This window comes from Corylus avellana, chromosome 1, assembly GCF_965113065.1.
Source record: "Corylus avellana chromosome 1, dhCorAvel1.hap1.2, whole genome shotgun sequence".
NCBI lineage: Eukaryota > Viridiplantae > Streptophyta > Magnoliopsida > Fagales > Betulaceae > Corylus > Corylus avellana.
Genome location: NC_142490.1, coordinates 42,485,332 through 42,512,453, shown reverse-complemented (window position 1 = coordinate 42,512,453; position 27,122 = coordinate 42,485,332). Strand labels below are relative to the sequence as shown.

The 27,122-nt window shown below is 36.1% G+C and overlaps 1 protein-coding gene and 4 pseudogenes across 1 annotated transcript; 1 reads left to right on the top strand and 4 right to left on the bottom strand.

Annotated features, from left to right (window-relative positions):
* The first annotated feature begins 1,111 nt into the window (after positions 1–1,111).
* Positions 1,112–4,585, top strand: DES-1-LIKE (fatty acid desaturase family protein). The gene is made up of 2 exons (XM_059581816.2): positions 1,112–1,520; positions 3,537–4,585. The coding sequence occupies exons 1-2, from the start codon at positions 1,365–1,367 to the stop codon at positions 4,353–4,355; spliced, it is 975 nt and encodes a 324-aa protein (XP_059437799.2). The 5' UTR covers positions 1,112–1,364; the 3' UTR covers positions 4,356–4,585.
* Positions 4,586–9,299: 4,714 nt separating this feature from the next.
* LOC148589881 (F-box/kelch-repeat protein At3g23880-like) lies at positions 9,300–10,833 on the bottom strand (annotated as a pseudogene).
* Positions 10,834–13,374: 2,541 nt separating this feature from the next.
* On the bottom strand, positions 13,375–14,765 carry LOC132173068 (F-box/kelch-repeat protein At3g23880-like; annotated as a pseudogene).
* Positions 14,766–19,462: 4,697 nt separating this feature from the next.
* Positions 19,463–21,287, bottom strand: LOC132169872 (F-box/kelch-repeat protein At3g06240-like; annotated as a pseudogene).
* A 2,327-nt stretch (positions 21,288–23,614) lies between these two features.
* LOC148589880 (F-box/kelch-repeat protein At3g23880-like) lies at positions 23,615–25,025 on the bottom strand (annotated as a pseudogene).
* Positions 25,026–27,122: the final 2,097 nt, after the last annotated feature.

Below are 27,122 nucleotides of genomic sequence, written 5' to 3'. Positions count from 1 at the left end.
CAGGAAGTTGTCGAACCACGGCTAGAGTTCATAAGACCATAGCTTGAGGTCATTGGCCATTTTTCGCCGTTACGAGTCAAACACCCAAAAAATTCTTCGAGAAAAAATGATTTCGTTGAAAACATATTTTAACTTAAAACATTTTACTTCGAAACAAACAGAGTCCAAGTATTAAATTGTCTTAAAGCAAGCTTACATATATTTTTTAATATGATTAACAAAATATGTCAATTTAAAAATGCATATAAAAATTACTTATTTTAAAAGACAAATGTCAATTCCATAAATTTGAAGGAAAACTATATATATATACACACTACCATCCGTTTTGATAAGACCCCTAAATTTCAAAAACTCTCAATTTCATCTAATGAACTTTCAATTTGATACAATTGACTCCCTCCATTAATTTTTGCCGTTAAACCCTAACATAAACCACTAAAAAGACCAAATTACCCTTTAATTTTTTTTAAAAAAAATTTGAAATTTGAAATTAAGGGTAAATTTAGAATTTTATAAAAATTTCAGGGGGTGGTATAAAGGTCATTTCATCACTTTTAACATTCAAAAACTGACATAGAGGTAGATTGCATCAAATTGAAAGTTGAGGGGTGAAATTGAAAAATTTTAAAATTTGAAAAAAATTTTCAAATCGCGTGATAATTTAATTCATTTTTTTAAATTTCTCATATATATATATATATATAAGGGCGATAATAAACCTAACACCGGCGTGCATGAACAGTTCATGCACGCCATGCCTTTTTTTATTATTTTTATTATTTTTATAATATTAAAATATTATATATATACCAAAAAAAAAAAAAGCCTGGCGTGCATGTAATTTAATTCATGCACGTCAGCGTTGTCTTAATCACGGCTCTATATATAATGGGTGAAGATAAACACATGGCACGCGGGCCAATTTTTTTTAATATTAAAAAGTTAAAATAAAAAAAAAAAATTGGACTGGCGTGCTTAACACGCGAGCTTGCTGTGAATCACGACTCATAAAATTTTTTTGCACGCGGCGTGCACTGTCTTCATTTACCCCATATATAATAGTTCGAGAACAAACGAGTAGGCGGTGAAACTTAGGGAATAAGTTTAGACGTACAAAGAAAGAAGAAGAAACATTAACAGAACTCTAGTACAAAATAAAAACATAAACATTAAGAAAAACAAAAAGAAACCAGCTGTAGATCCGGCAAAGAGAACCAATATGGTCCATCCACTCTAATTTTGGTACTCACGGTCACAGCCTAACAGCTCATTTGCCTCCCTCGCTCACGTTCTGAAATCTGAATCAATCAACTTTGAAACAAGTCAATCGTCTCCCACAGACAACGAAGGAAAAGAAAAGAATGGGGAGAGGGGAAGAAGCGGAGGAAGGAGTAATGGCCACAGACTTCTTCTGGTCCTACACGGACGAGCCCCACGCCAGCAGGCGCCGCCAGATTCTCTCTCAGTACCCTCAGATCAAGAACCTCTTTGGCCCCGACCCCTGGGCTTTCCTCAAGGTCTGTCTCTATCGCTTTGTGCGTGTTTTCGATTTGGATATACAATGTGCGTGGTTGTGTAACGCTTGTTTATGTTTGGGTGCGGTTTTTCTTTGGGTTTTAGATCTGATGTAATGTGGGTTATGCCTTTTCATCGATTTGGCTCAATGTTTGTTCATGCCCGCTTTGTCTTTTCGGTTGATCTTTTTTTAAATACTCAAATTGGACTTCTGGGTTTTGTTACTTATGTGATTATATCAATGTTGCTCATCAGGGTTGCGATTATTTTAGAAGCATATTCTATGCTTTTATGCGATAATCTATTATTAGCGAATCATGGTACAGTTTTAGTCGATGTGTACGTAATGTTTGATGAAATTCCAGAATCAGCATTTGTTTGTGCGTGTGAATTTGGATTCGTTTTTCATTAACATCTGTTCTGAGTCGCTGAGTCACGCCATGGATTGCCAATATTGCTATTAGAAATTATAGTTTAGTTTGAGTCCCATTTACTGACATAAGCCAATGATTTCTGGATCCTAAAGCAGCTCAGTTGGATTTGATGATAAAACTTGAGGCATATTTTTGTCTCCAATGTTGTATTTTCAAGAGCATATCCAGTATTTCATCTTATCTGTAGAATATTGTATCAAGTCCATTCCCAGTTAGACATTTTAACCCCTCTTCTCTCTATGGTGTTGGGAAATATCTTTATCATCATAGAATCTGTTGAATGAATGTTGAACATGTTTGCTTGAGCAAATTTATAGTTGTTTGTCCTTGCTTATCAACTTATTTATAGAAGAATTTGAATGACATTAAAGTTTTGATCCCATTCTTTCATATGTAATTTTAGTGTACAACAAGCAATTTAGTGAGGCAGAGAGAATGTCTGTTATTTCTGATTAGATTGTTTAGTGTTTTTCTTTTAGAGCATGGAACTGTCTTTTTCCTATCTCTTGGTTTGCCATTTGAGAATGGAGTGTTCTGCAACAACATTTGTTCTTTTTTTTTTTTTTTTTTTTATACCAATTCTGAATCCACCAACATATGAAAATTTTTAAAGGGTTTCATGAGATCTCATAGTATAAGTGCTTGTCATGCTCATAGTTTGTATTTTCTTTTTCTTCTTGTAAGGAACAAAAGAGTTCATCTGATCTTTGCTTTACAAGACATTTTCTTATGCCCCCGCTTTCTCTCATTTGTTGCATTGAAAGTAGTTTGATGATTGTTCTTATAGTAGAAGTGGTGGTTAGGGTGATATGCATCTGAACAAGTAGCACTTTCGAATATATGAGTGATTTGGAAACTAGAAGCTTTTCTTTGTGTAGTTTGAAGAAGGATAAATTTCTATGCATGAGCTATGCTGGCTTAGAAATGGTGATATTATTCTGGTTTTAGAAACTCCAAAAGCCATTTTCCTTTGAACACACTCCTAATCCCAACGGGCTTGCAGCAAGAAACATGAAGTAGCGAAATTATCTGCAATCTTGTTGGAGATTAATTTGCTCTTACACATCGACTTTTTTTGCTGGAGATCATAACTGCTTCAACTTATATTGAAGGGGAACAGAAAATTATGTGAAAAACCACTTTGAAAGACAACACTGTTTTTTGTGAACCTATTTAATTTGGTGAACTACACAGTTTTTCTCCGTGATGATTGCTTCGAGGCGCAGAATTAGCTATGCTAGAGTGTGTGTTGAGCTGGATGCCGCAAAGAATCTGGTCAAGGAGTTTGATCTACTAGGTGATAATGGCCAGTGGCTAAGGGTGTATGCAGACTATGATTGGATTCCTTCCATGTGCAATTCTTGTAAGGTCTTTGGGCATTCTTCTTTTGCTTGCCCTAAGATGAGTAAGCCTTCTCTTTTGAGGGTCGTGGGCTTATCAAGGAAGAAACAAAGCTGATTATTTCTATAGTGGTGACCTTATATAGTGATTGTTCTGCTCTATAGAATATTGAGACTTACATGACCATATGAGCTATTGTTATTGAAATTTCTGTTTCATGTTCTTGTAATTGTGGTGTTGCAGGTAGCTTTGGCGGTTTTTCTTCAACTATGGACTGCCACCTTGCTCCAAAATGCTGGTTGGCTGAAGATACTAGCAACAGCCTACTTCTTTGGCTCTTTTCTCAACCACAACCTATTCTTAGCCATCCACGAGCTCAGCCACAATCTTGCCTTCTCGACTCCAGTCTACAACCGTTGGCTTGGGATTTTCGCTAACCTCCCAATTGGTGTACCCATGTCTGTCACCTTTCAAAAATATCACCTTGAGCATCACCGTTTCCAAGGAGTAGATGGCATTGATATGGACGTTCCAAGCCATGCTGAAGCCCTTGTTGTGACAAATATTGTTACCAAAAGCATATGGGTCATATTGCAGCTCTTCTTCTATGCGCTGCGGCCTCTATTTCTGAAACCAAAACCTCCTGGTTGTTGGGAGTTCATCAACTTATTTGTTCAGATAACCCTTGATGCAGCCATGGTTTACTTTTGGGGCTGGAAATCTTTTGCCTATTTGATCCTTTCTACATTCCTTGGGGGTGGTATGCACCCAATGGCTGGTCACTTCATTTCGGAACATTATGTGTTCAAGCCTGAACAGGAGACATATTCTTACTATGGCCCCCTGAATCTTATGACATGGAGTGTTGGGTACCACAACGAGCACCATGATTTCCCGAGAATTCCTGGGAGCAAGCTCCACAAGGTAAAGGAGATTGCGCCAGAGTATTATGAGGGTTTAGAGTCATATCAATCGTGGAGCCAGGTTATTTACATGTACATTATGGACAGAACAGTTGGGCCATTTAGCAGAATGAAGAGAAAGGCCAAGAAATCTGAATAGCTGTTTTCATTTTTACTACTTTTTCATTTTTTTTCTTTTTTTTTTGTTGTTGTTTTCTTTGCCAGAGTTGGTTTTGGTTACTACTTTTTTGTAATTTGATATAATTTATAGCATTTTTGAAGAGTGCTGTAGTTTTAGGCTGAACAGAGTTAGTCGTTTGTTCAATCATTGACAGTGCAGAAAGAACACATGTTGCTAAGGCGTGGGTTGTATTTATATTATTTTGTTAATCTCTGTCCCCCCCCTCCCATCTCTCTCTCTCTCTCTCACAGCCGGGTGAAGATAAATAGCACGAGCACACTGGCAATTTTTTTTTTTTTTTTTTTTTTTTGTATTAAAATATTAAAAAAAATGTTTTGCTGCCTGACGTGCTCTGAATCACGGCTCCTCACAGCCACATGCACCCCAAGCTTGATGAGATGTCATAGTACAAGTGCTTGATGCGACTAGGGCAGAGTTTTTTTTTTTTTTTTGGGTTAAATTTAAGGGTTTCATGAGATGTCATAGTACAAGTGCTTGCCATGCTTATAGTTTATATTTTCTTCTCCTCATAATGATCAAAAGAGTACAAATGATCTTTGCTTTACAAGACGGTGTCTTAGTCTCCTAAGAGCTTGATTATAATTGCGTTTGAAAAACACAACTTTTAAGTCAAAAAGTGTTGTTTTAGCAAACATTTTATTTTTAAGCTTTTCTTAAAAATATGTTTCGACAATTTTGAGAGTAAAAAAGTCAAAAAAAAAAAAAAAAAACTTTTAAAGTACTAAAAATATTTTTTAAACTCTATAATGCAATCTCAAATAGATCTTAAAACTTTCTGATTTGTTGCATTGAAAGTAGTTTGATGATTGTTCTTATTATAGATGTGGTGGGTAATTTGGAAACTAGAAGCATTTCTCCGTGTATTTCGAAGGGTAGATTTCTATGCACGAGTCTTCTGTGGTGCCTTTGAATCTGTAAAGAAAATTCAAAAGCCATTTTCTCCATCAAAAGTCTGGTTTTAGTATATTTGATATTTTACAACATTCTTTCCTTTGAACACCCTCCTAAGAATTCCCACGGGCTTGCAGCAAGAAGCAGTAAGTAATTAGCCGCAATGTATTGATACTACTTTGTTAATCTCTCTCGCCCTCTCCCTCTCTCTCTCTCTCTGAATTCTAATCAAAGAGCTCAATTTGAAAATTATGTCCACTGACCTCATCAACCATATCTAAGTACCAAAACCTCTTCAAGAGTAAATTTTTATTAGAAAGCAGGAAGGAAATATCTGAAAACAAATATAAGAACTACTAAACATATGAGACTGACAAAATAATTCTGCATATTATGTGAAAGGAAGATCATGTGCATAAATCAAAATCTTTACATACATACCCCAACTATCACAAAGAGCTATATTTTTTCAAGACTTTATAAAAATCCCAGTTGCAATAACCTTCGTCTTAAACTTCTATTTAATTCAAGCAACTATTTTCTCCTTTGTTAAGATTTGATTGCCATGTCTGATATTGTTACAGTGCTGTCAAATATTATAGATTGTCACACACCAGCCAAGTCTGCATAGAGTAGACTTCAAATCCCTCTTCCATTCCTTCAAACCCCATCTCAACACATCATCCCAGCATATAAGAATATCATCAAATAGACAAGTATGCAATATATCCTGTCCATATTCTTTTGCTAAAACCACATTGGAAGAATAGATGATCTCTACCTTCAATGCAATGACGACAGAAACAACAAAGCACATCTCCATGATATCCCCAATTTTGCATTCTCCCCTGTTCCAACACAATCTCTAACAGCAAGCCAAGTAATAGAAGAGTGACATCTTTGAACCTGAGTTTAAATTTAGGCATTGGATTTTATGAAAATAGGGGGAGTGCCGAAAAACATTGACCAACAGTTCCTAATGTGCTATGTCATTTTTTTATTATCAAATTTGACCTCTATTCAAAGAGCTCAATTTTGAAAATTATGTCCACAGACCCCATCAACCACATCTAAGTACCAAAACCTCTTCAAGAGTAAATTTTTATCAGAAAGCAAGAAGGAAATATATAAAATACTGATGTAGCGTAGGATTGAGATGGACAAGAAAAACAACAAGTAGAAGGGATAAATATTCCTAAGATTCTGAGACTGTCAACAAAATCAAAGAAATATTCTCCAAACAATAGATGTTATCTAAGGTTTGAAGGAAAATCATGAAGAAACTCAACTCTGAGTATTTTTATTAAAGAAAACCAAAACATAAACATAAACTGCGTTCTTAGGGCTATAAAACATGTACTTATAGACCCCCAAAACCTAAATCTAAAGGAAATATGAATTAAGATCGTATTTGTAAATCTACAAAGGGTGTCCGGACGGAACATACCCCCTGTCTGGATACGTAAACAAAATGTGCATAAAAAAACATAGAAGTGTCTGGACGGCTAGAGGCCCTATCCGGACGGTAATTCCAGAAACTCCAAGATCGCAACCCTGTCAGGATGGCTAGAGGCCTTGTCCGGACACCAATTCCAGAAACTCGGAATTACTCCTTGTGTCCGGATACGGATGTCATGTCGGGACATTGCGATCGTGTTTTGACTCCTTGGGGTCCCTTCACACTCATATCTGCCCTAGTCTTCCTGATGCGAACCTCAATTTACACGCTTTTCAGATCCAACAAACAATATTGGAATACTGACCCAAGAAAGCTAAAATTCAGATTTTTTGATAGAAAACCCTGACCCAACGTTTATAAATGAAACGCGAACCAAAGGTATAAAGTAACAACCCTCGACCCAATGATTATAACTGAATCACGAACCGAAGGTATAAAGTTTGAATGCCACAAGGAAGAATCCTTGATAAGTTCACAAGTTCTTTGAAAAACCAATAGAAGAAGCATGGCTGAAAATAAGACTACCTAGACCCTTGTTATGGAAAAGAAATTAAATTGGTTTCAACATTGGAAAGTAGATAAAAAAAAGGACTAAATAATAGAAGCCTAAAATTAAGACTGATTTGGTTTGAAATTAGAAGCTCCTCCATGTCAAAAATAGACTGAAATAGGCAAGGAAACCACGTCTAAGGAAGGTCTGAAATAGGTAAGTCAATCAGCCAATTAATTAGTATGTAATTGGAAAGTCAATCAGCCATAATCAACCATTAATCCACGCTATTGCTAAGGAAATTATGCCCAATTAAACAAGATCAGCCCCATCAATAGCTTGGATTAAATTTATTACGCATTCATCTTCCATTGAGCCAAGCTTGGAATACCCCATTTTAGAACCAGCCCAAATCTCTTGAATCAGCCCATTAAGTGCTTCTCTGATCTTCTTGGATCTTGCTCTAGTACTAGACCCAACTGGAACATGCAATGGATCCTTTAATGGTGCTTGTTGATTCTCATCACTACCTCATGAAGTCCCAAGCACTTTGATCTACATCAAATACAGACAAAATACTTCTGCATGATATATAAAAGGATGATCATGTGCATAGAACCCTTGTACTCCTGCTTCTTTAATCTTAAAATTCTCTCACTATTTGCTCCAAATGAGTATAAATAGTTGAGAAAAACATCATTTGACAAGAATGAGTAGAAAATATTGTCTCAGCACATCTATGCTGCTTGAAACACACTTGGAATTGATATAGAAAGATGGCCATTGTCAACAATTGTCCTACTCTTGAAATTCATTTCCTCCCTTGACAGAAACTAGGGTCTCCATGTAAGTAATCAACTGGAATGAGTATATGTCTCCATGAATTTGGACATCAGTCACTTCTTTGGAAGATGGGTCATACAAGTCCAGCTGTCCGTTATATTTTTGCAAGAACATGGTGTCGTTCTTCCAAAATCCTAAGGGTCATCTAATTCTTGCAAACGGTTTAATAGTGAAAAGCTTAATCCAGGAGTCCTTCACACCAACTTCAAGCAATAACCATATATCAAACCACATACGATAATCAACCACGATACCAACTGCCATAGCAATCGATTCCTTCAACAAGAAAAAGTGTTTATCACAATTATTCAAAACATTATCTGGCATTGGTGTTTTTAAGAATACCTCGTCGCTCATGTCAAATGACAAGACACCCTCCCAACTACAATTTGATGCCTCCCAAGAAGCCATCCCATTGATGTATGTGTTCAAGCCAACGATATAAAGCTCACTAGTACAACACAGGGGGCTATCACCTTTTCTCCAAGAATCGGCACTTAAGTTGTATACCTCACTTTGGATTACCCTTTCAGTGATTGAGTTAGTTGCTTCGTCATAGGGATTAAGAAGGTTGATTATCTTGTAGTCATTAGTACTTTTTATATGAAGCAGGCTCTAATACAATGTTAGGAACTATTTGAAACTAACAAACAGTCGGCCTACAATATATATCGAGCACTCACTAACAACAATAACAAGAACATTATGAGGATATCACTTCTTCCTCAAAAGCATATTCCTCTGCAGAAGAAAGATGGTATCTGTTAAACCCTAAAATTTTTTATGCAATTTCAACTAGCTGAACCATCTTGCATTACCTTTTACACTTGAAACATCTACAGTGATTTAAAAGATTACCAGCCCTTATCAACTTTAACTTCATATAGTTCATAACCAAAACTTTTGTTAGTAGAAAGCCTTTTCTTTTCTTTTTCTTTTTTAATGAAACTTCAAATTTTCATTGTATAATTCCTAAATAAATGCCAAGATTTATAAAAATGGGGGAAGTGCTAAAAGCACTGATCAACATGCCCTAATTGTGTTGTGTCATTTTTATCAAATCTGACCTGATCTAATCAGAAAGCTCAATTTGAAAATTATGTCCACAACCCTCATCAACCATATCTAAGTACCAAAACCTCTTCAAGAGTAAATTGCTATGAAATAGAAGGAAAGAAATATCAAAAAACAAACATAAGAAATACTAAACATATGGAAGAATGAAAAAATAATTCCACATGAAATGTAAAAGAAATATCATCTGCAGAACCCTTGTACTCCTTTGATCTCACAATTCTCTCACTATTGCTCCAAAAGAGTATAAATTTTTGAGAAAGACATCATTTGACAATAATAAGCAGAAAATATTATCACAACACATATATGCGGCTTGAAATACGCTTGGAGCAGATATAGAAAGATGGCCCTCAAGCATTGTCAACAACTGTTGGGCTTTTCAAATTCATTTCCTCCCATTAACAGAAACTAGGGTCTCCATGTAAGTAACCAATTCCAACAAGTATGTTTCTCCCTGAATTGAGAGATTTGTCATTTCTTTGGTTGAGGGGTCATACAAGACCATCTGTCCATCAAGATTTTCAAAGAACATGATGCCACTCTTCCAAAATCCTAATGGTCGGTCAATATAATCTGGAAACGGTCCAATAGAGAAAAGTCTAGTCCAGGAGTCTTTCACACCAACTTCAAGCAACAACCATATATAGAAAAGCCTCATGCCATCATCAAGCAAGATAGTAACTGCCATAGCAATCGATTCATTCAACAAGAAAAAGTGTCTCAAACTATCATTCAAAACTTCATCTGGCACCGGTGTTTTTAGGAATACCTCGTCGCTCATGTCAAATGACATGACACCCTCCCAACCAACAGATGCCGACCAAGAAACAATCCCATTGATGTATGTGTTCAAGCCACCGATATTAAGCTCACCAGTACAACACGGGGGGCTATCACATTTTCTCCAAGAATCGGCACTTAAGCTGTATACCTCACTTTGGATTATCCCTCCAATTCAGAATGATTTAGCCACGGCGTCGACGCCAAAGGGACTAAGAAGGTTGATTATCTTGTAGTCATTAGTTTTGGCATCAAAACCAAATTGGATAAAATCATTTGTGGTCTTATAGCCATCGGGGAGGAGGCGGGGCAGGTTTGATTTGGGGACAACCTTTGTTTCTCTAGTTGCAGGGTTCCATATAACAACTTCGAATTCATATGATGACTTAGCGTGGAGACAAACGAGACCATTGCAAGACCCCACAACACAAATATTATACTTATTGATGTTCCCAAAACCCGATGGATGTGCAGGTTATGTAAGGGATAATTGGAGTGTTTCATAAGAAATAGTGGATAAAACGATATCGTGGGGGGTGGTTATTTTGAACAAATTGAGGAGAAGGAGAGTTTTGCTGGTGTTGTTGTTGTGTAGGACGTGTTTTGTTATGAAGCTTTGGTGAGTAATAAGAGCGTACCAGGATTTTAAGACGCAATTGCATCGCAAGAGAGAGACCACCGGAAGCCATACCAGAATCTGGGCCACCAAGTCTGCAGGCAAATCCTTGGCCATCAATGGCGGCTTCTCCGATGCTTGGTTAGAGAGTAAAGTGAAATCCAAGGTGGGAATAGGGTTTATGAAGGATTGCTGAATGAAGGCCACGTGTTGCCGTCGACTATCCAATACTGTAGCATGGATCGTGGGTCATCTTGTTGGGCTACGACGAGATTGTTTTATTTACCCAGAAAATTGACGAATTTGACCCTTTAAAACTAGCACTATGAAGAGGACTAGTAGGTAATACTAATTATAAATGAAAATTTTATTGTCTATATTTTCTTTTATTTGGGCTATTGGGTATTGGATATCTTAAATCTCTTCTCATTTCAATTCAAGATTTGGATATGAGCAATGTCATTATTTGCATAAATGGGCAAACTTGCCAATTATATTTTGTAAATTATATGAGACTATTGAAAGAAATGTTTTCCCAAACATATCCTAAATATGACCAGCCGAAAATTGGATATATCCTAGTCCAAGCTTAATCTGGTTTAATTTACATTTTATTTTCTTATTATTATTTTTTTTTTTAACTCATTCTAATGTTTAATCAAAATCAACACATTTCATTTCCATACTGATATGTCACACCTGATAAATTACTACAAGAACGCCATCGAATCTACATTAAACCTGACACTGAAGTTGTAACTTCGACATAAAAGAAAACAATACAGTTATTGTTTGAAATCCCATTTTGTATTTGACAAAATCAAGATGAAAACAACTCCAAAAAGTCCAAACACAATGAAAGTTTCTTGCACCAAAAGTTGTTGGACCTTACATAAAAGATAACACATTTTAAGGATAGAAAGAGCCTAATAACATTTAGTATTCAATCCAACATCTAACCCCAAGGGGTTGGCCCAAGTGGTGGAAGCCTTAGTCTTAAGGTTTGCTCATTTCAAGGTCCAAGGTGTTTAACCTCATGGGTGCAATTGTGCAAACAATCTCTTGGGGCCACACCCCCTGGTGAAAAGCCAACGATTTAACCAATCCCATGTAGGGAAACTTACGAGGGTGCAGTGCATGGGACCGAAGTTTACTCTGCAGGGGTGGGTCCAAAAGGCCCTGCCTTGGAGAGGTTCCCCGACATAAAAAATAAAATAAAAAATAAAAAAATGTATTCAATCCAACATCTTTGAGTCTTGATAGACTTTCAATCCCATAATTGACCTATTATTAGTTCCCGTACGGTATAGTTCCATTTCCTTAACTTTGTCATTCTTCCGTGAGCTTCCAAATCTTAAATGTAAAAAAATGCTTTATCCATAAAGCTATACACTAATTAAAAAAGAATATTCAATTACTATTTTTGTTACGATTCCAAGTGTCTCACATGGCTTAAATATAATCTTAACTATGTGTATGTATGCTCTTATCGACCACAAAGCCGCAACCCATTTAATCCCATATTCGACGAACTATGTTTAATCTCGTACTCGACATGGAACTTGGCTTTGATATCAAATAATACAAACCTTAGATAGAATTCACTCACTCTTGAAACTGGCTTGTAAATAGAGGGCGTCCAAGAATTTATATACAGATGGTTAAAATTATATTTAAGCCATGTGGGTGACTTAGGATCGTAACATTTCCTTGTCATGCCAAAGAAAGAAAATGCAAGAGAAAGGATGAAACATTAATTTAGCTATCAAGGAAACAAACGGGAATCTACAATTTCCAATACAATGCAAGAAATTTTTGTACAACCTAGGATTCACATAATCAAGGCATCTTGCACAAAAAAAAAAAAAAAAAAAGACTTAATAAATATTTAACTTAAAAGCCACTCTTTCAAGGTTTTAAGAATCCTCTAAAATTAAAATCAAACTAAAAGAGGCTAACCTTCTACAAAGATGAGCTTAGCAGAATCCTTCACTACGAGTTGAGTGCCATAGAAGACTAGACATAAAAGTTTCTTATCTCCTGCAAGCATCTTTATATATATACATATATTTATGAGACAAACATTTTAATATTCAAAGATTTTAATCATCTTATCGTAACAAGTGTTAGCAAATAGGGTAATAACATCCCATTTACCTATTCCTTAGTGATTCCTGAAAATCCACTTACCTAAGGTCTTAAAGTGATGTTTTACCCAGGGGTGGTTTTTGAAACTTAACCAACTTATTGGCATGAGGACTTGAGAAGAAACCTTGAAAAAGTTTATGTGATTTCAACCAGCTGAACCACCTTTTAAGGCAACACACATTACCTATTACACTTAAACATGTATGGTGATTTAAAAGATTAACAACCCTTATCAACTTTGACTTCATACAGTTCACAACAAAAATTTTCTGTTAGTATAACTAGTCAGAAGCTTCTTCTTTTTTATTAATGAAATTTAAAATTTCCAATATATAACTCTAAATAAACCCCAACATTAATAAGCCAAGATACTTTTAGGCATTGGAATTTATGAAAAATTGGGAAGTGCTCAAAAACATTGACCAGCCTAAATGTGCTATGTCATTTTTTTTTTAATCACATCTGGCCTCTAATCAAAGAGCTCAATTTTGAAAACTATGTCCAATGACCCCATCAACCACATCTAAGTCCCAAAACCTCTTCAAGAGTAAATTGCTATGAAATAGAAGGAAAGAACTATCAAAAAACAAACACAAGAGATACTAAACATATGGAAGAATGAAAAAATAATTCCACATGAAGTGTAAAAGAAATATTATCTGCATAACCCTTGTACTCCTTTAATCTCAAAATTCTCTCACTATTGCTCCAAAAGAGTATAAAATTTTGAGAAAGACATCATTTGACAATAATAAGCAGAAAATATTATCACAACACATATATGCGGCTTGAAACACGCTTGGAGCAGATATAGAAATATGGCCCTCAAGCATTGTCAACAACTGTTCTGCTTTTCAAATTCATTTCCTCCCATTAAAAGAAACTAGGGTCTCCATGTAAGCAACCACTTGCAACGAGTATGTTTCTCCATGAATTGGGAGATTAGTCATTTCTTTGGTCGAGGGGTCATACAAGACCATCTGTCCGTCAAGAATTTCAAAGAGCACGGCATCATTCTTCCAAAATCCTAAAGGTTGGGGTTGTTTAAAATCTGTAAACGGTCCAATACTGAAAAGCTTAGTCCATGAGTCCTTAACACCAACTTCAAGTAACAACCATATATCATAGCAAATCTCCGACATTCCTTTATCCCAGTCAGGAAATACCAGAGCGATCGATTCATTCAACACGAAAATCTCTGTCCAATCTGAAAATAGATTCAACCGAACATCATTTGGCATCGGTGTTTCTAGGAATACCTCGTTGCTCATGTCAAATGACAAAAGATTCCCCCTATAATCACCATATGCTTCCAAAGAAGCCATCCCATTGGTGTATATATTCATACCTCTAACATAACTATAAACAGGAGATATAGAAAACGGGGGAGTATCAACTTTTCTCCAAGAATCGGCACTTAAGCTATATACCTCACTTTGGGCCATCTTTCCCCTTGAGTAAGGGTCATAGAGAGTAAGAAGATTGATTATCTTGTAGTCATTAGTTTTCGCATCAAAACCAAATCCGATTCCATCAATGCCGAGTTGATGGCCATCGGGGACGAAGCGGGGTAGGTTTGATTTGGGGACAACCTTTGTTTCTTTAGTTGCAGGGTTCCATAAAACAACACGCAATGCATAGTCATCGTGGAGACAAACAAGACCATTGCAAGAACCCAAGACAATAAACGGGGGAGGTAGAGGTTGTGAATGTAATACTTGGAGCGTTTCATAAGAAAGCGTCGATACAACATCATTTTTGGTGATTTCATCGCGCATTTTAACGAGGAGGAGGGTGTTGCTGTTCTTCTTGTTGTGTAGGATGTGTTTTGCTACGAATTTTTGATGAGTAATGAGAGCGTACCAGGATTTGCAGACGCATTTGCATCGCAATAGAGAGGCGACCGGAAGACACAGCAAAATCTCTGTCACCAAATCTTCAGGCAATTCCTTGGCCATCAACAGCAGCTTTTGGGGAAGTGGAAATGGAATTGGGGGTTTCTGAAGGATAGTTGCGCGTCTGTTGGTATTCCAAGTTTCTGAAGGATCGTGGGTTTTAGTTGTGTTTGTGTGTCAATGCCAGGCTTTTGACTTACCCCGAGTTAGGCCCTGCCCAATTCACAGCCGCAGCCCACAAGAATGCTCAACAAACTGTGCGAGTGTGCGACTCCCACGACTGAAATGTTCTGCAAATGCTAAACAATTATTGTGTTGAATTATTGTTTTTATATATATAAATATATATACACGTACTCGTTTTTGTTTTTGAATAAACATGGTTTAATTAATAGAGAAGGTAAAATTACTCTTCAATAGCTCATTCAATCCAACATCTTTGAGACTATTAATAGACTTTTCGTCCTTCCATAATTGACATAGAAAAAAAAAATTTATATATCCAAACTAGGTTGGAGGAAATTTCTTCAACCTATTCTATGAAAATGACAAGTGTCTTTTTTTCTAATAGCATGCGAGATGCACATGAGTTTTTAATATAATTTATTTCAATATTGTCCCTGCTATTAAAAAAACTTATAATTTTCACACGGTTAAAGGACATATGTCATTTTTTATAGATTAGGTTTGAAGAATTTTTTTCAATCCAGTTTGAAGGAAAACTCTATCCCTTCTTGCAGTAAATTTGTTGGAATAATTCATTAATTTACACGCTCAAAATGATTATTCTTTCATTATTTATTTGGTTCAAGTGTCCATATGTGGTACAGGGACTTTCAAATAAAAAAGTTGGAGCAAATAGCTTAATATTATTTTTACTTTTATCATCAAGTCTTGCCGTAAGAAATCGTTTGTTTGTAAGATTGGTATTCACATTTTTATGAAGAGCAATACTATATATTATCATTTTATTCATATATTATCTTTTTAAAGTTAATATGACGTTATCTCTCGTAACATTTGGTGTATAAAAATAATTTTTTTTTTAAGAGTCTCAGACCTCTTTTGGGGGATAAAAAGCGGATAAAATGAGAATATATAAAATTACTCTTTTTTATGAATCCTTAGCATGACAATGACACATGTTTCATAAGGCTACATTTAAATAATAAGAAAATCAATTTTAGTATTTTTTTTTTTTTTTTTTTTTTCTTTGGAGTATTAGACTCTATTTGTTTTGGCGTTCACGTAAGTCATTTTACAAGAAAATGTTTTACGATGAAAACATTTTCCGGCGTTTGGCGCGCGCACGGAAAATCACAAAAAAACTTATATTTTCATTTAATCATATTAACCTATAAAATGCAATTTTTATTCGCAACATAAAAAATACTAATATACAATAATTTAAAAAATCAGACTAAAAATTATGTGTAATTAAAATATATCAATATAGGTACTCTTAATTGAACATAATTCTGTTTTATTTGAATAAAATTCAAATATTAAAGTTGACCTTTTGGAAACCTATAACTGTTAAGAAAATGTTCTATTGACTTTGAAAGATTTGTTACTTGATGAAAACTTGAAATACACACACATATATATACATGTATGTCAAATTGTTTTCTCTGTCACAACAAATTGAAAAATATCTAAAGATTGCAACTAGACAGGAGTTACTGAAATAGTAATCGTGGTCATTTGGTAAAAGCCATTTGCTACTTAGAATAAATTATGGAATTCAAGGTTTAATCTCCTATCAGCTAGATCACCGAGTAAAATTGTTATCCTAATTGCAACCCCTCATTTACAGATCAATTGACTGCAACAAGAGAGAGATTTTCAGATGCAAGTCAATGTGTAGAAATAGATATGGGTGTACAACTATCTGATATGGTGGTGATCAAATGCAGAAATGCCTACTGAATGGAAGCTAGCTTGATCTTCTAATGATGACAAATTTGGGCACAATGATGCTGGTTGTCCCAAGAAGGGGAACTGTTAGATAGAAAAGGATACCTAAAGGAACCATCCAAGCGATAGAAGATAACAATGGAACTTTAGATGGAAAAAAAAGGTAGAGAAACTTAGGCAGCAGAACTCAGAAAGGCTTAGAGGACAGGTTAGGAGAAAAATTATTATATTTCTCACACAACCATTTATAAGAGGGATTGATCTATTTCACACAACCAAGTCTTATTTAATCTCTGTAAAACAAAGTACTAAATTAGACTTGGATTTAGACTTGTTCCTCTAATTATCTAACTAATTATCTAACAACACTAGCACCGGATTGTAGAAGACAATATTCACTTGGTCTCTGTTTTCTGGGTGTAGAAGACAATGTTGTCTTCCTTAACAGTTTATTCTGCAATGCATTGGCTCAGCAGATTCTTTGGTGACAGTAGAATAATGTTTAGTTATAGGCATATAGCTTCATCACTCTTCTTTTCCTTTTTTCATCTTTCTTTAACTTTCTTTTTTTTTTGATAAGTAACAAATCTGTCTTTCTTTAACTTTCATATACACAAACAGGTTGAACATAGGTAAAAGTACTTAAAGACAAACAAAAATGACTTCCTTAATTCAAATCCACAGGCACAATTATACTTAAAGCACGTACAGATAGCAGGAATTCAATATATATATATATATATCAAGTGAGAGACCCAAATCTTGAATCTTTACCTCCAAGAGAAGCACCTCAAACTGCCCACAGACAAGGATACAGGAAAACTCACAGCTTAGAGAAAACCCGTAAATCCAAAATCGTATCTAAAGCTAAAAAAACCAACCCAGTTAAATTCTCCAAGCAATCTCCAAAGTTTACAATGGTAACCAAATAAAAATCTTCAAAATATTTCCCATATCAGTCCAAGCAAAGAAGACAAGCAAATCAACAAAGAATACAAAGCGGAAACATGTAAAACAAGCACCACAAATCCAAAAACCACACAAAAACTCACGCCAAATCCCCACAAACCTCACACACTAGTTTTGATTTTTCACCATGGAGGCCAAGCAAACACCAAACAACCCATCTCAACATAGTACAATTATTTTCCAATCCAACCCAACAGGCCCAAAAAAGGTAACAGAGCACAATAATTTTTCAATCCAACCCAACAGGTCAAGAAAAAGTACCTTAGATGCACGCCGAAAGATAGATCTTGAGATGCAGTCTTTGAGAAGGTGAAGAGAGACGAGAGAGAGAGAAGCTCTGGATCTATGCTAGCTGAGAAAGAGAAGATAAGAGCATGGCCTGAAGATGGGGATCGGACGAGTTAACGAGCTTGAAAGAGAAACTTGTGAGATAGAGGAAATGCGTGAGAAAAGTGGAGAGGCAAGTGTCGGGCTGAGCATGAGGGGGCTAGGGAAATTGGTTTACGATTTTTAAAACAGTAAACCATTTTCCCAAAATTAATGAAGGATTTTCAGTCAAAGGGAAAGGATTTTTCGTTGACTATTACTTTACGTCGCGCTAAACACCCGAAAATATGAAAAATATTTGCTGTAAATCATTTTATGGTGAAACAAACGGAGCCTTAGTTTTTTCATCTCCATCGGAGTATTAGTTGAATTTATTTCCAAAAAAAACCATCAAACGTCAAAGTTTTCCACTCATTTCTCAATGCTTTTAGAAGCTTAAACTGATGTAAATTAAGTAATTCATCTCTCTCTTCCATGACATACCCAGAAGCTTTTACTTCTCTCTGTTCCAAATTCATTCTACAACCAAGCAGAAACAGGGAGAGAAGTGAAAGAGATGGCAAGAAACGGATGGATTAATGCCGATTTTGGAAGTGGGAAGTAACACAAGGAAAAGGCATGCTGGGAAACAGAGTATTATTCCAGAGTTTGAAGAGAAAGAAAAAAATAAAACATCATGTGTAAGTTCAAGAAACTTCCACCAAAAAGAGGAAGAAAGTTACAAGTTGCATGCAAATGCAATGATGGAATATACCAGAAAAGAATATAATAAATTCCAACAAAATACCTTATATAGTAGAAAATGAGATACAATCAATTCTAATGGTCTCATGGTCACACTGATATTAGTAAAACAGGATCTTAATCCATGCCTGCTGATGTCCAACACTGATAAAATGCCAGCCAATGAACTATAGGTTTCTTCAACCAAGGAGTAATTCGGAGATTGACGATTATTTCAATAAGCAACAAGGCAAATTAGGTGTAGGAGAACAAATATATCATAATAGGGTAATAACATCCCATTTACCTATTCCTTAGTGATTCCAGAAAATCCACATACCTATGGTCTTAAAGTGATAAACAGTGTTTTACCTAGGGGTGGTTTTTGAAACTTAGCCAACTTATTGGCATGAGGACTTGAGAATAAACCTTGAAAAAGTTTATGTGATTTCAACCAGCTGAACCACGTATTACGGCAACATGCATTACCTATTACACTTAAAACATCTATAGTGATTTAAAAGATTAACAACCCTTATCAACTTTTACTTCATACAGTTCACAACATAAAATTTCTATTAGTAGAACTAGTCAGAAGCTTTTTTTTTCTAAATTTATTTTTTAATGAAATTTAAAATTTCCAATATATGACTCTAAATAAACCCCATTATTAATAAGCCAAGATACTTTTAGGCATTGGAATTTATGAAAATTGGGGAAGTACTCAAAAACATTGACCAGCCCTAATGTGCTATGACATTTTTTTATCACATCTGACCTCTAATCAAAGAGCTCAAGTTTGAAAACTATGTCCAATGACCCCATCAACCATATCTAAGTGCCAAAACCTCTTCAAGAGTAAATTGCTATGAAATAGAAGGAAAGAAATATCAAAAAACAAACACAAGAAATACTAAACATATGGAAGAATGAAAAAATAATTCCACATGAAATGTAAAAGAAATATCATCAGCAGAACCCTTGTACTCCTTTAATCTCAAAATTCTCTCACTATTGCTCCAAAAAAGTATAAATTTTTGAGAAAGGCATCATTTGACAATAATAAGCAGAAAATATTATCATAACACATATATGCGGCTTGAAACACGCTTGGAGCAGATATAGAAAGATGGCCCTCAAGCATTGTCAACAACTGTTCTGCTTTTCAAATTCATTTCCTCCCATTAACAGAAACTAGAGTCTCCATGTAAGTAACCAATTGCGACACGTCTGTTTCTCCCTGAATTGGGAGATTTGTCATTTCTTTGGTTGAGGGGTCATACAAGACCATCTATCCGTCAAGATTTTCAAAGAACATGATGCCACTCTTCCAGAATCCTAATGGTCGCTCAATATAATCTGGAAACGGTCCAATAGAGAAAAGTCTAGTCCAGGAGTCCTTCACACCAACTTCAAGCAATAACCATATATCAAACCACATAAGATAATCAACCACGATACCAACTGCCATAGCAATCGATTCCTTCAACAAGAAAAAGTGTCTATTACAATTATTCAAAACATCATCTGGCACTGGTGTTTTTAGGAATACCTCGTCGCTCATGTCAAATGACAAGACACCCTCCCAACCAACAGATGCCGACCAAGAAGCCATCCCATTGATGTATGTGTTCAAGCCATCGATCTTAAGCTCACCAGTACAACACAGGGGGCTATCACATGTTCTCCAAGAATCGGCACTTAAGCTGTATACCTCACTTTGGATAATCCCTCCACTTCGGAATGATCTAGCCGCGACGTCGACGTCAAAGGGCCTAATAAGGTTGATTATCTTGTAGTCATTAGTTTTGGCATCAAAACCAAATTGGAAAGAATCAATTATGGTCTTATAGCCAGCGGGGAGGAGGCGGGGCAGGTTTGATTTGGGGACAACCTTCGTTTCTCTAGTTGCAGGATTCCATATAACAACTTCGAATTCAGATGATGAAGCGTGGAGACAAACGAGACCATTGCAAGAACCCGCAACACTAATCATACCCTTCTTGATGTTCCAAAAACTCCATGGATGTGCAGGTTGTGTAAGGGATAATTGGAGTGTTTCATAAGAAATAGTGGATAAAACGAAATCTAGGGTGGTAAAATTGAACGTATTGAGGAGAAGGAGAGTGTTGCTGCTGTTGTTGTTGTGTAGGAGGTGTTTTCTTATGAAGCTTTGGTGAGTAATAAGAGCGTACCAGGATTTGGAGACGCACTTGCATCTTAAGAGAGAGACCACCGGAAGCCATACCAGAATCTGGGCCACCAAGTCTGCAGGCAAATCCTTGGCCATCAATGGCGACTTCTCTGTTGCTTGGTTAGAGAGCAAATGTCTGAAAGAGTTTCTTTTGGGAAAGTAAAGTGAAATCCTAGATTGGGGTAGGGTTTATGAAGCATTTTTGTTGAATGAAGGCCACGTGTTGCCGTCGACTATTCAATTTTATCGCGGTTTTCCATCTTCAAGAATGCTGTAGCAAGCATGGATAGTGGGTCATCTTGTTGGGCTACGACGAGATTGTTTTATTTACCCAGAAAATTGACGAATTTGACCCTTTAAAACTATCACTATGAAGAGGACTCGTAGGTAATACTAATTATAAATGAAAATTTTATTGTCTTTATCTTCTTTTATTTGGGCTATTGGGATTTGGAAATCTTAAAATCTCTTCACATTTCAATTCAAGATTTGGATATCTTTATTTGTAAGGGCAATGTCTATATTTTCTAGTAAAGTTTTACTCAACACGACTACTTCACTTGCTTAATCTAGTTTAATTTACATGTTCTTTGCTTTATTTATCTTTTTCCCTTTTTAACTCTTTTTTTTTTTTTTTTGGAACAATATTTTTTTAACTCATTCTAATGTTTAATCAAAATCAACACATTTCATTTCCATACCGATATGTCACACCTAGTAAATTACTACAAGAACACCATTGAATCTACATTAAACCTCGACATAAAAAGAAAACAATACAGTTGTTTGAAATCTCATTTTGCATTTGACAAAATCAAGATGAAAACAGCTCCAAAAAGTCCACACATAATGAAAGTTTCAAGCACCAAAAGTTGATGGACATTAAATAAAAGATAACACATTTTAAGGATAGAGAGAGCCTAATAACATTTAGTATTCAATACAACATCTTTGAGATTCATGATAGACTTTGCAATCCCATAATTGACCTATTATTAGTTCCCGTACGGTTCCCTTCCCTTAACTTTGTCATTCTTCCACGAGCTTCCAAATCTCAAATTAAAAATAAAATGCTTTATCCATAAATGCATTTTTTAAATTGATTTTTTTTTTTTCCAAAAGGGTATTTTAGTAACCTAACCTTGTCAAAACAACGTAATATTAAATTTTGCATCCTATTTGACGGTAATGACTAATAGAGTAGCCAAATTGTAACTGGTTGGTAGTTTATGGGGCTACTTTATCACTTTTTGAACATTAAGGGGCTAAAATGAAAATGACAAGTAGTTTGGAGGGCTAAATTATATTTTTCTCAATATTTAATTACTATTTTTGTTACGATTTCAAGTGTCTCACATGATTTAAGTACAATCTTAACTAAGTGTATATATACTCTTGTCGACCACAAAGCCGAAACCCATTTAATCCGATATTCGACGAACTACGTTTAATCTCATACTCGACATGGAGCTTGGCTTTGATATTAAATAATGCAAACCTTAGATAGAACGAACTTATTCTTGAAAACTAGCTTGTAAATAGAAGGTGTCCAAGAGTCTATATACAAATGGTTAAAATTATACTTAAGCCATGTGGGTGACTTAGGATTGTAATATTTATTTCTGTCATACCAAAGAAAGAAAATGCAAGAGAAAGGATGAAACATTAATTTAGCTATCAAGAAAACAAACAGGAATCTACAATTTCCACCACAATGCAAGAGATTTTTGTACAACCTAGGATTCACATAATAAAGGCCTCTTGCACAGAAAAAAACAAACAAGAATGACTTAATACATATCTTAAAAGTCACACTTTCAAGATTTTAAGAATCCTCTAAAACTGACATCAAACTGACAGAGGCTAACATTCTACAAAGATGAGCTTAGCAGAATCCTTTTTTAAGTTTAGCATATAGAAGTTTTTATATTATTTCACATACTTTCAGGCAAGATAATCCAAACTGTTATGCCAACCTAGAAAGAAAAATCATAAAGCATCACTCAGAATGCTAGAATCATATCTATAATATCTAAATAACCTCTGGCAAGCTTGTAATGGAAATTAAATGTTCACCAACCAAAAAGAAAATGCTCCAGAATCCAGGACTCTTAGAAACCTTTTGCCTTTTAACCTGGAAACCCATTGTTTCTAGCTTCTATTGATCAGCAGCACATTGCATGCAAAGATTTAAATCATCTTATAGTAACAAGGGTTAGCAAATATTGTATAACATCCCATTTACCTATTCCTTAGCGTTTCCTGAAAATCCACATACCTAAGGTCTTAAAGTGATAAACAGTGTTTTACCCAAGAGTGATTTTTGAAACTTAGCCAAATTATTGGCATGAGGACTTGAGAAGAAACCTTGAAAAAGTTTATGTGATTTCAACCAGTTGAACCACCTTTTACGGCAACACACATTACCTATTACACTTAAAACATCTATAGTGATTTAAAAGATTAACAACTCTTATCAACTTTTACTTCAAACAGTTCACAACCAAAATTTTCTGTTAGTAGAAGGTAGCCAGAAGCTTTTTTCTTTTTTAATGAAATTTAAAATTTCCAATATATAACTCTAAATAAATGCCATCATTAATAAGCCAAGATACTTTTAGGCATTGGATTTTATGAAAATTGGGGAAGTGCTCAAAAACATTGACCAGGCCTAATGCTATGTCATTTTTTTAATCACATCTGACCTCTAATCAAAGAGCTCAATTTTGAAAACTATGTCCAATGACCCCATCAACCACATCTACGTACCAAAACCTCTTCAAGAGTAAATTGCTATGAAATAGAAGGAAAGAAATATCAAAAAATAAACATAAACATACGGAAGAATGAAAACAAAATTCCACATGAAATGTAAAAGAAATATCATCTGCAGAATCCTTGTACTCCTTTAATCTCAAAATTCTCTCACTATTACTCCAAAAGAGTATAAATTTTTGAGAAAGACATCATTTGACAATCATAAGCAGCAAATATTATCACAACACATACGCTGCTTGAAACACGTTTGGAGCAGATATAGAAAGATTGCCCTCAAGCATTGTCAACAACTGTTCTGCTTTTCAAATTCATTTCCTCCCGTTAACAGAAACTAGGGTCTCCATGTAAGTAACCAATTGCAACGAGTATGTTTCTCCATGAATTGGGAGATTAGTCATTTCTTTGGTTGAGGGGTCATACAAGACCATTTGTCTGTCAAGATTTTCAAAGAGCACGGCGTCATTCTTCCAAAATCCTAAAGGTCGGGGTTGTTTAAAATCTGTAAACGGTCCAATACTGAAAAGCTTAGTCCATGAGTCCTTAACACCAACTTCAAGTAACAACCATATATCATAGCAAATCTCCGACATTCCTTTATCCCAGACGAGAACTACGAGAGCGATCGATTCATTCAACACGAAAATATCTGTCCAATCTGAAAATTCATCCAAGAAAACATCATCTGCCTTCGGTGTTTTTAGGAATACCTCGTTGCTCATGTCAAATGACAAAAGATTCCCCCTATTATCACCATATGCCTCCAAAGAAGCCATCCCATTGGTGTATGTATTCATACCTCTAACAGAGCTATAAACAGGAGATATAGAAAACGGGGGAGTATCAACTTTTCTCCAAGAATCGGCATTTAAGCTATATACCTCACTTTGGGCCATCTTTCCCCTTGAGTGAGATTCATAGATAGTAAGAAGATTGATTATCTTGTAGTCATTAGTTTTCGCATCGAAACCAAATCCGATACCATCAACGCCGAGTTTATGGAAAGCGGAGACGAACTGGGGTAGGTTTGATTTGGGGACAACCTTTGTTTCTTTAGTTGCAGGGTTCCATAAAACAACACGCAATGCATAGTCATCGTGGAGACAAACAAGACCATTGCAAGAACCCAAGACAAGAAACGGGGGAGGTAGAGGTTGTGAATCTAATACTTAGAGCGTTTCATAAGAAAGCGTCGATACAACATCAAAAATTTCATCGCGCATTTTAACGAGGAGGAGGGTGTTGCTGTTCTTCTTGTTGTGTTGGATGTGTTTTGTTACGAAGTTTTGGTGAGTAATGAGAGCGTACCAGGATTTGCAGACGCATTTGCATCGCAATAGAGAGACGACCGGAAGCCATAGCAGAATCTCTGTCACCAAATCTTCAGGCAATTCCTTGGCCATCAACAGCGGCTTTTGGGGAAGTGGAAATGGAATTGGGGGTTTCTGAAGGATGGTTGCGTCTGTTGGTTTTCCACGTTTCTGAAGGATGGATCCGAATTGGGGGTTTCTGAAGATGGTTGCGCGTCTGTTGGATTTCCACGTTTCTGAAGGATCGTGGGTTTCAGTTATGTTTGTGGGTCAATGCCAGGCTTTTGACTAGGCCCGAGTTAGGCCCAGCCCAATTCACAGCCTCAGCCCACAAGAGTGCTGAAACAAGCTGTGCGACTCCCACGACTGAAATGTTCTGCAAATGCTAAAAACAATAATTGTGTTGAATTATTGTTTATATATATATAAATATATATGCACGTACTCGTTTTTGTTTTTGAATAAACACGGTTTAATTAATAGAGAGAAAGCTGCCTAATAACATTCAGTATTCATGGTCAAATGAATAAGTAAAATTACTCTTCAAGAACTCATTCAAACCAACACCTTTGAGAGTATTACTAGACTTTGCACTCCCACAATTGACCTATATATGTATATATATTTCCTGAGGCATTGTTTGAGCCTATAAAAAGACTAGTGGAGGTGACACATAATCTAGATGTGTAGTGTCAATAGAGCCTCTCTTTTGTTGCATATACACCTCTTAATCGAGAATGCCATAAAGATAAGCATCGGATATATCAAGTTGTCAAATATTCCAATTAAAACATACATCAAGAGCAAAAACCTAATGCACTGTGGCTGGTTTGATGATGGGGTTATAGAGATTTTGACTGTGTAATATGTAACTAGCTACGAGGATGTAACACAAATCCTCATCATCAAATGAGATGCCTGCTTCTCTTCTTGCAGTGAATTTGTTGGAATAATTCATTGATTTACATGCTCAAAATGATTATTCTTTCATCTCTCCTTCCCTGACATACCCAAAAGCTTTTACATCTCTCTCTCTCTTCCAAATTCATTCTACGAACAAGCTGAAACAGGGAGAGAAGTGAAAGAGATGGCAAGAAACGGATGGATTAATGCCGACTTTGGAAGCGGGAAGTAACACAAGGAAAAGGCATGATGGGAAATAGAGTATTATTCCAAAGTTCGAAGAAAAAGAAAATAATAAAACATCATGTGTAAGTTCAAGAAACTTCCACCGAAAGAGGAAGAAAGTTACAAGTTGCATTCAAATGCTTGTGGTAGTAGATGCGTGAACCAGATGCTACTTTGAAGGGGCTCTATTGGCTCACACCTTTGTGGGGTTGTGGTGACGGGCTCGCCTTCCCAGGCAGTAGCTATGGCTCAAACCGGACATTTCACAGCGGGTGGGAACCCCGATGGTATCGCCCAAGGGGGAAAACTACACTGGTCGTCCCTTCCCATATTTTTAATTAGAAAAAAAAAAAAATGCAATGATGGAATATACCAGAAAATAATATAATAAATTCCAACAAAATACCTTATATTAGGGCTGTAATCGAGCCGAGCGAGCCGGGCTTGGGGTGTGCCGAACTCGGCTCGTTTATGTTGTTTAGTAAACGAGTCGAGTCGAGTTTGAGCCGGGCTTTAAATCCTCTGTCCGAACTTGACTCGTTAGGCCCAACACCTAACTCGGCTTGAGTTGGCGAGCCTAAGCGAGCTCGAGCCAAGCTCGGTTAAAAGCTTGTCGAGCCTTAAGCGGGTAGCACAAAACAGTGAATGAAACCCAGCACAAAACGGTATCGTTTTGGGCATTAAATTTTTTTTTTAAAAAAAAAAAAGGAAAAAAAAAAAAAAAAGCTAAGAAAAAGTGGGGTGGTTCCGGCCACCCCTTGGCCAAAATGGAGTGGCCGGACCACTCCATACCGGCCGTAAGGGGTGGCCAAAACCACCACCAGGCCCTTGGGGGTGGTTCGGCCACCCCCAAAAGCCCAAAACCGTGAATGGTTTTTTTTTTTTTTTTTTTTTGGCTTTTAAGGGTAGCCGGACCACTCTCTTGGCCAATGGGGGTGGTCGAACCACCCCCAGACCAGCCATGGGGGTGGCTCGACTTTTTTTTTGTTAAATAATTTTAATGCCCAAAATGACGTCTTTTTGGACTGAGTGAGTGTTGTAATTTTAGGGTCTAAAACGGTATAATTTTAGCATAAGAGTATAATGGGCATAAAAAATAAAACCGTTTGAGTTGGAGGATTTCTCCGCTGAATCTCTACAGCAAGAAATCATGGGGCGTGCTAAGCAAGCGAAACAGGTTCAC

Excerpts from the sequence above, each read along its gene's own strand:
- DES-1-LIKE (XM_059581816.2), top strand. The coding sequence starts at position 1,365 with ATGGGGAGAGGGGAAGAAGCGGAGGAAGGAGTAATGGCCACAGACTTC. Across the intron at positions 1,521-3,536 it reads ACCCCTGGGCTTTCCTCAAG|GTAGCTTTGGCGGTTTTTCT; the intron begins GTCTGTCTCTAT and ends GTGGTGTTGCAG.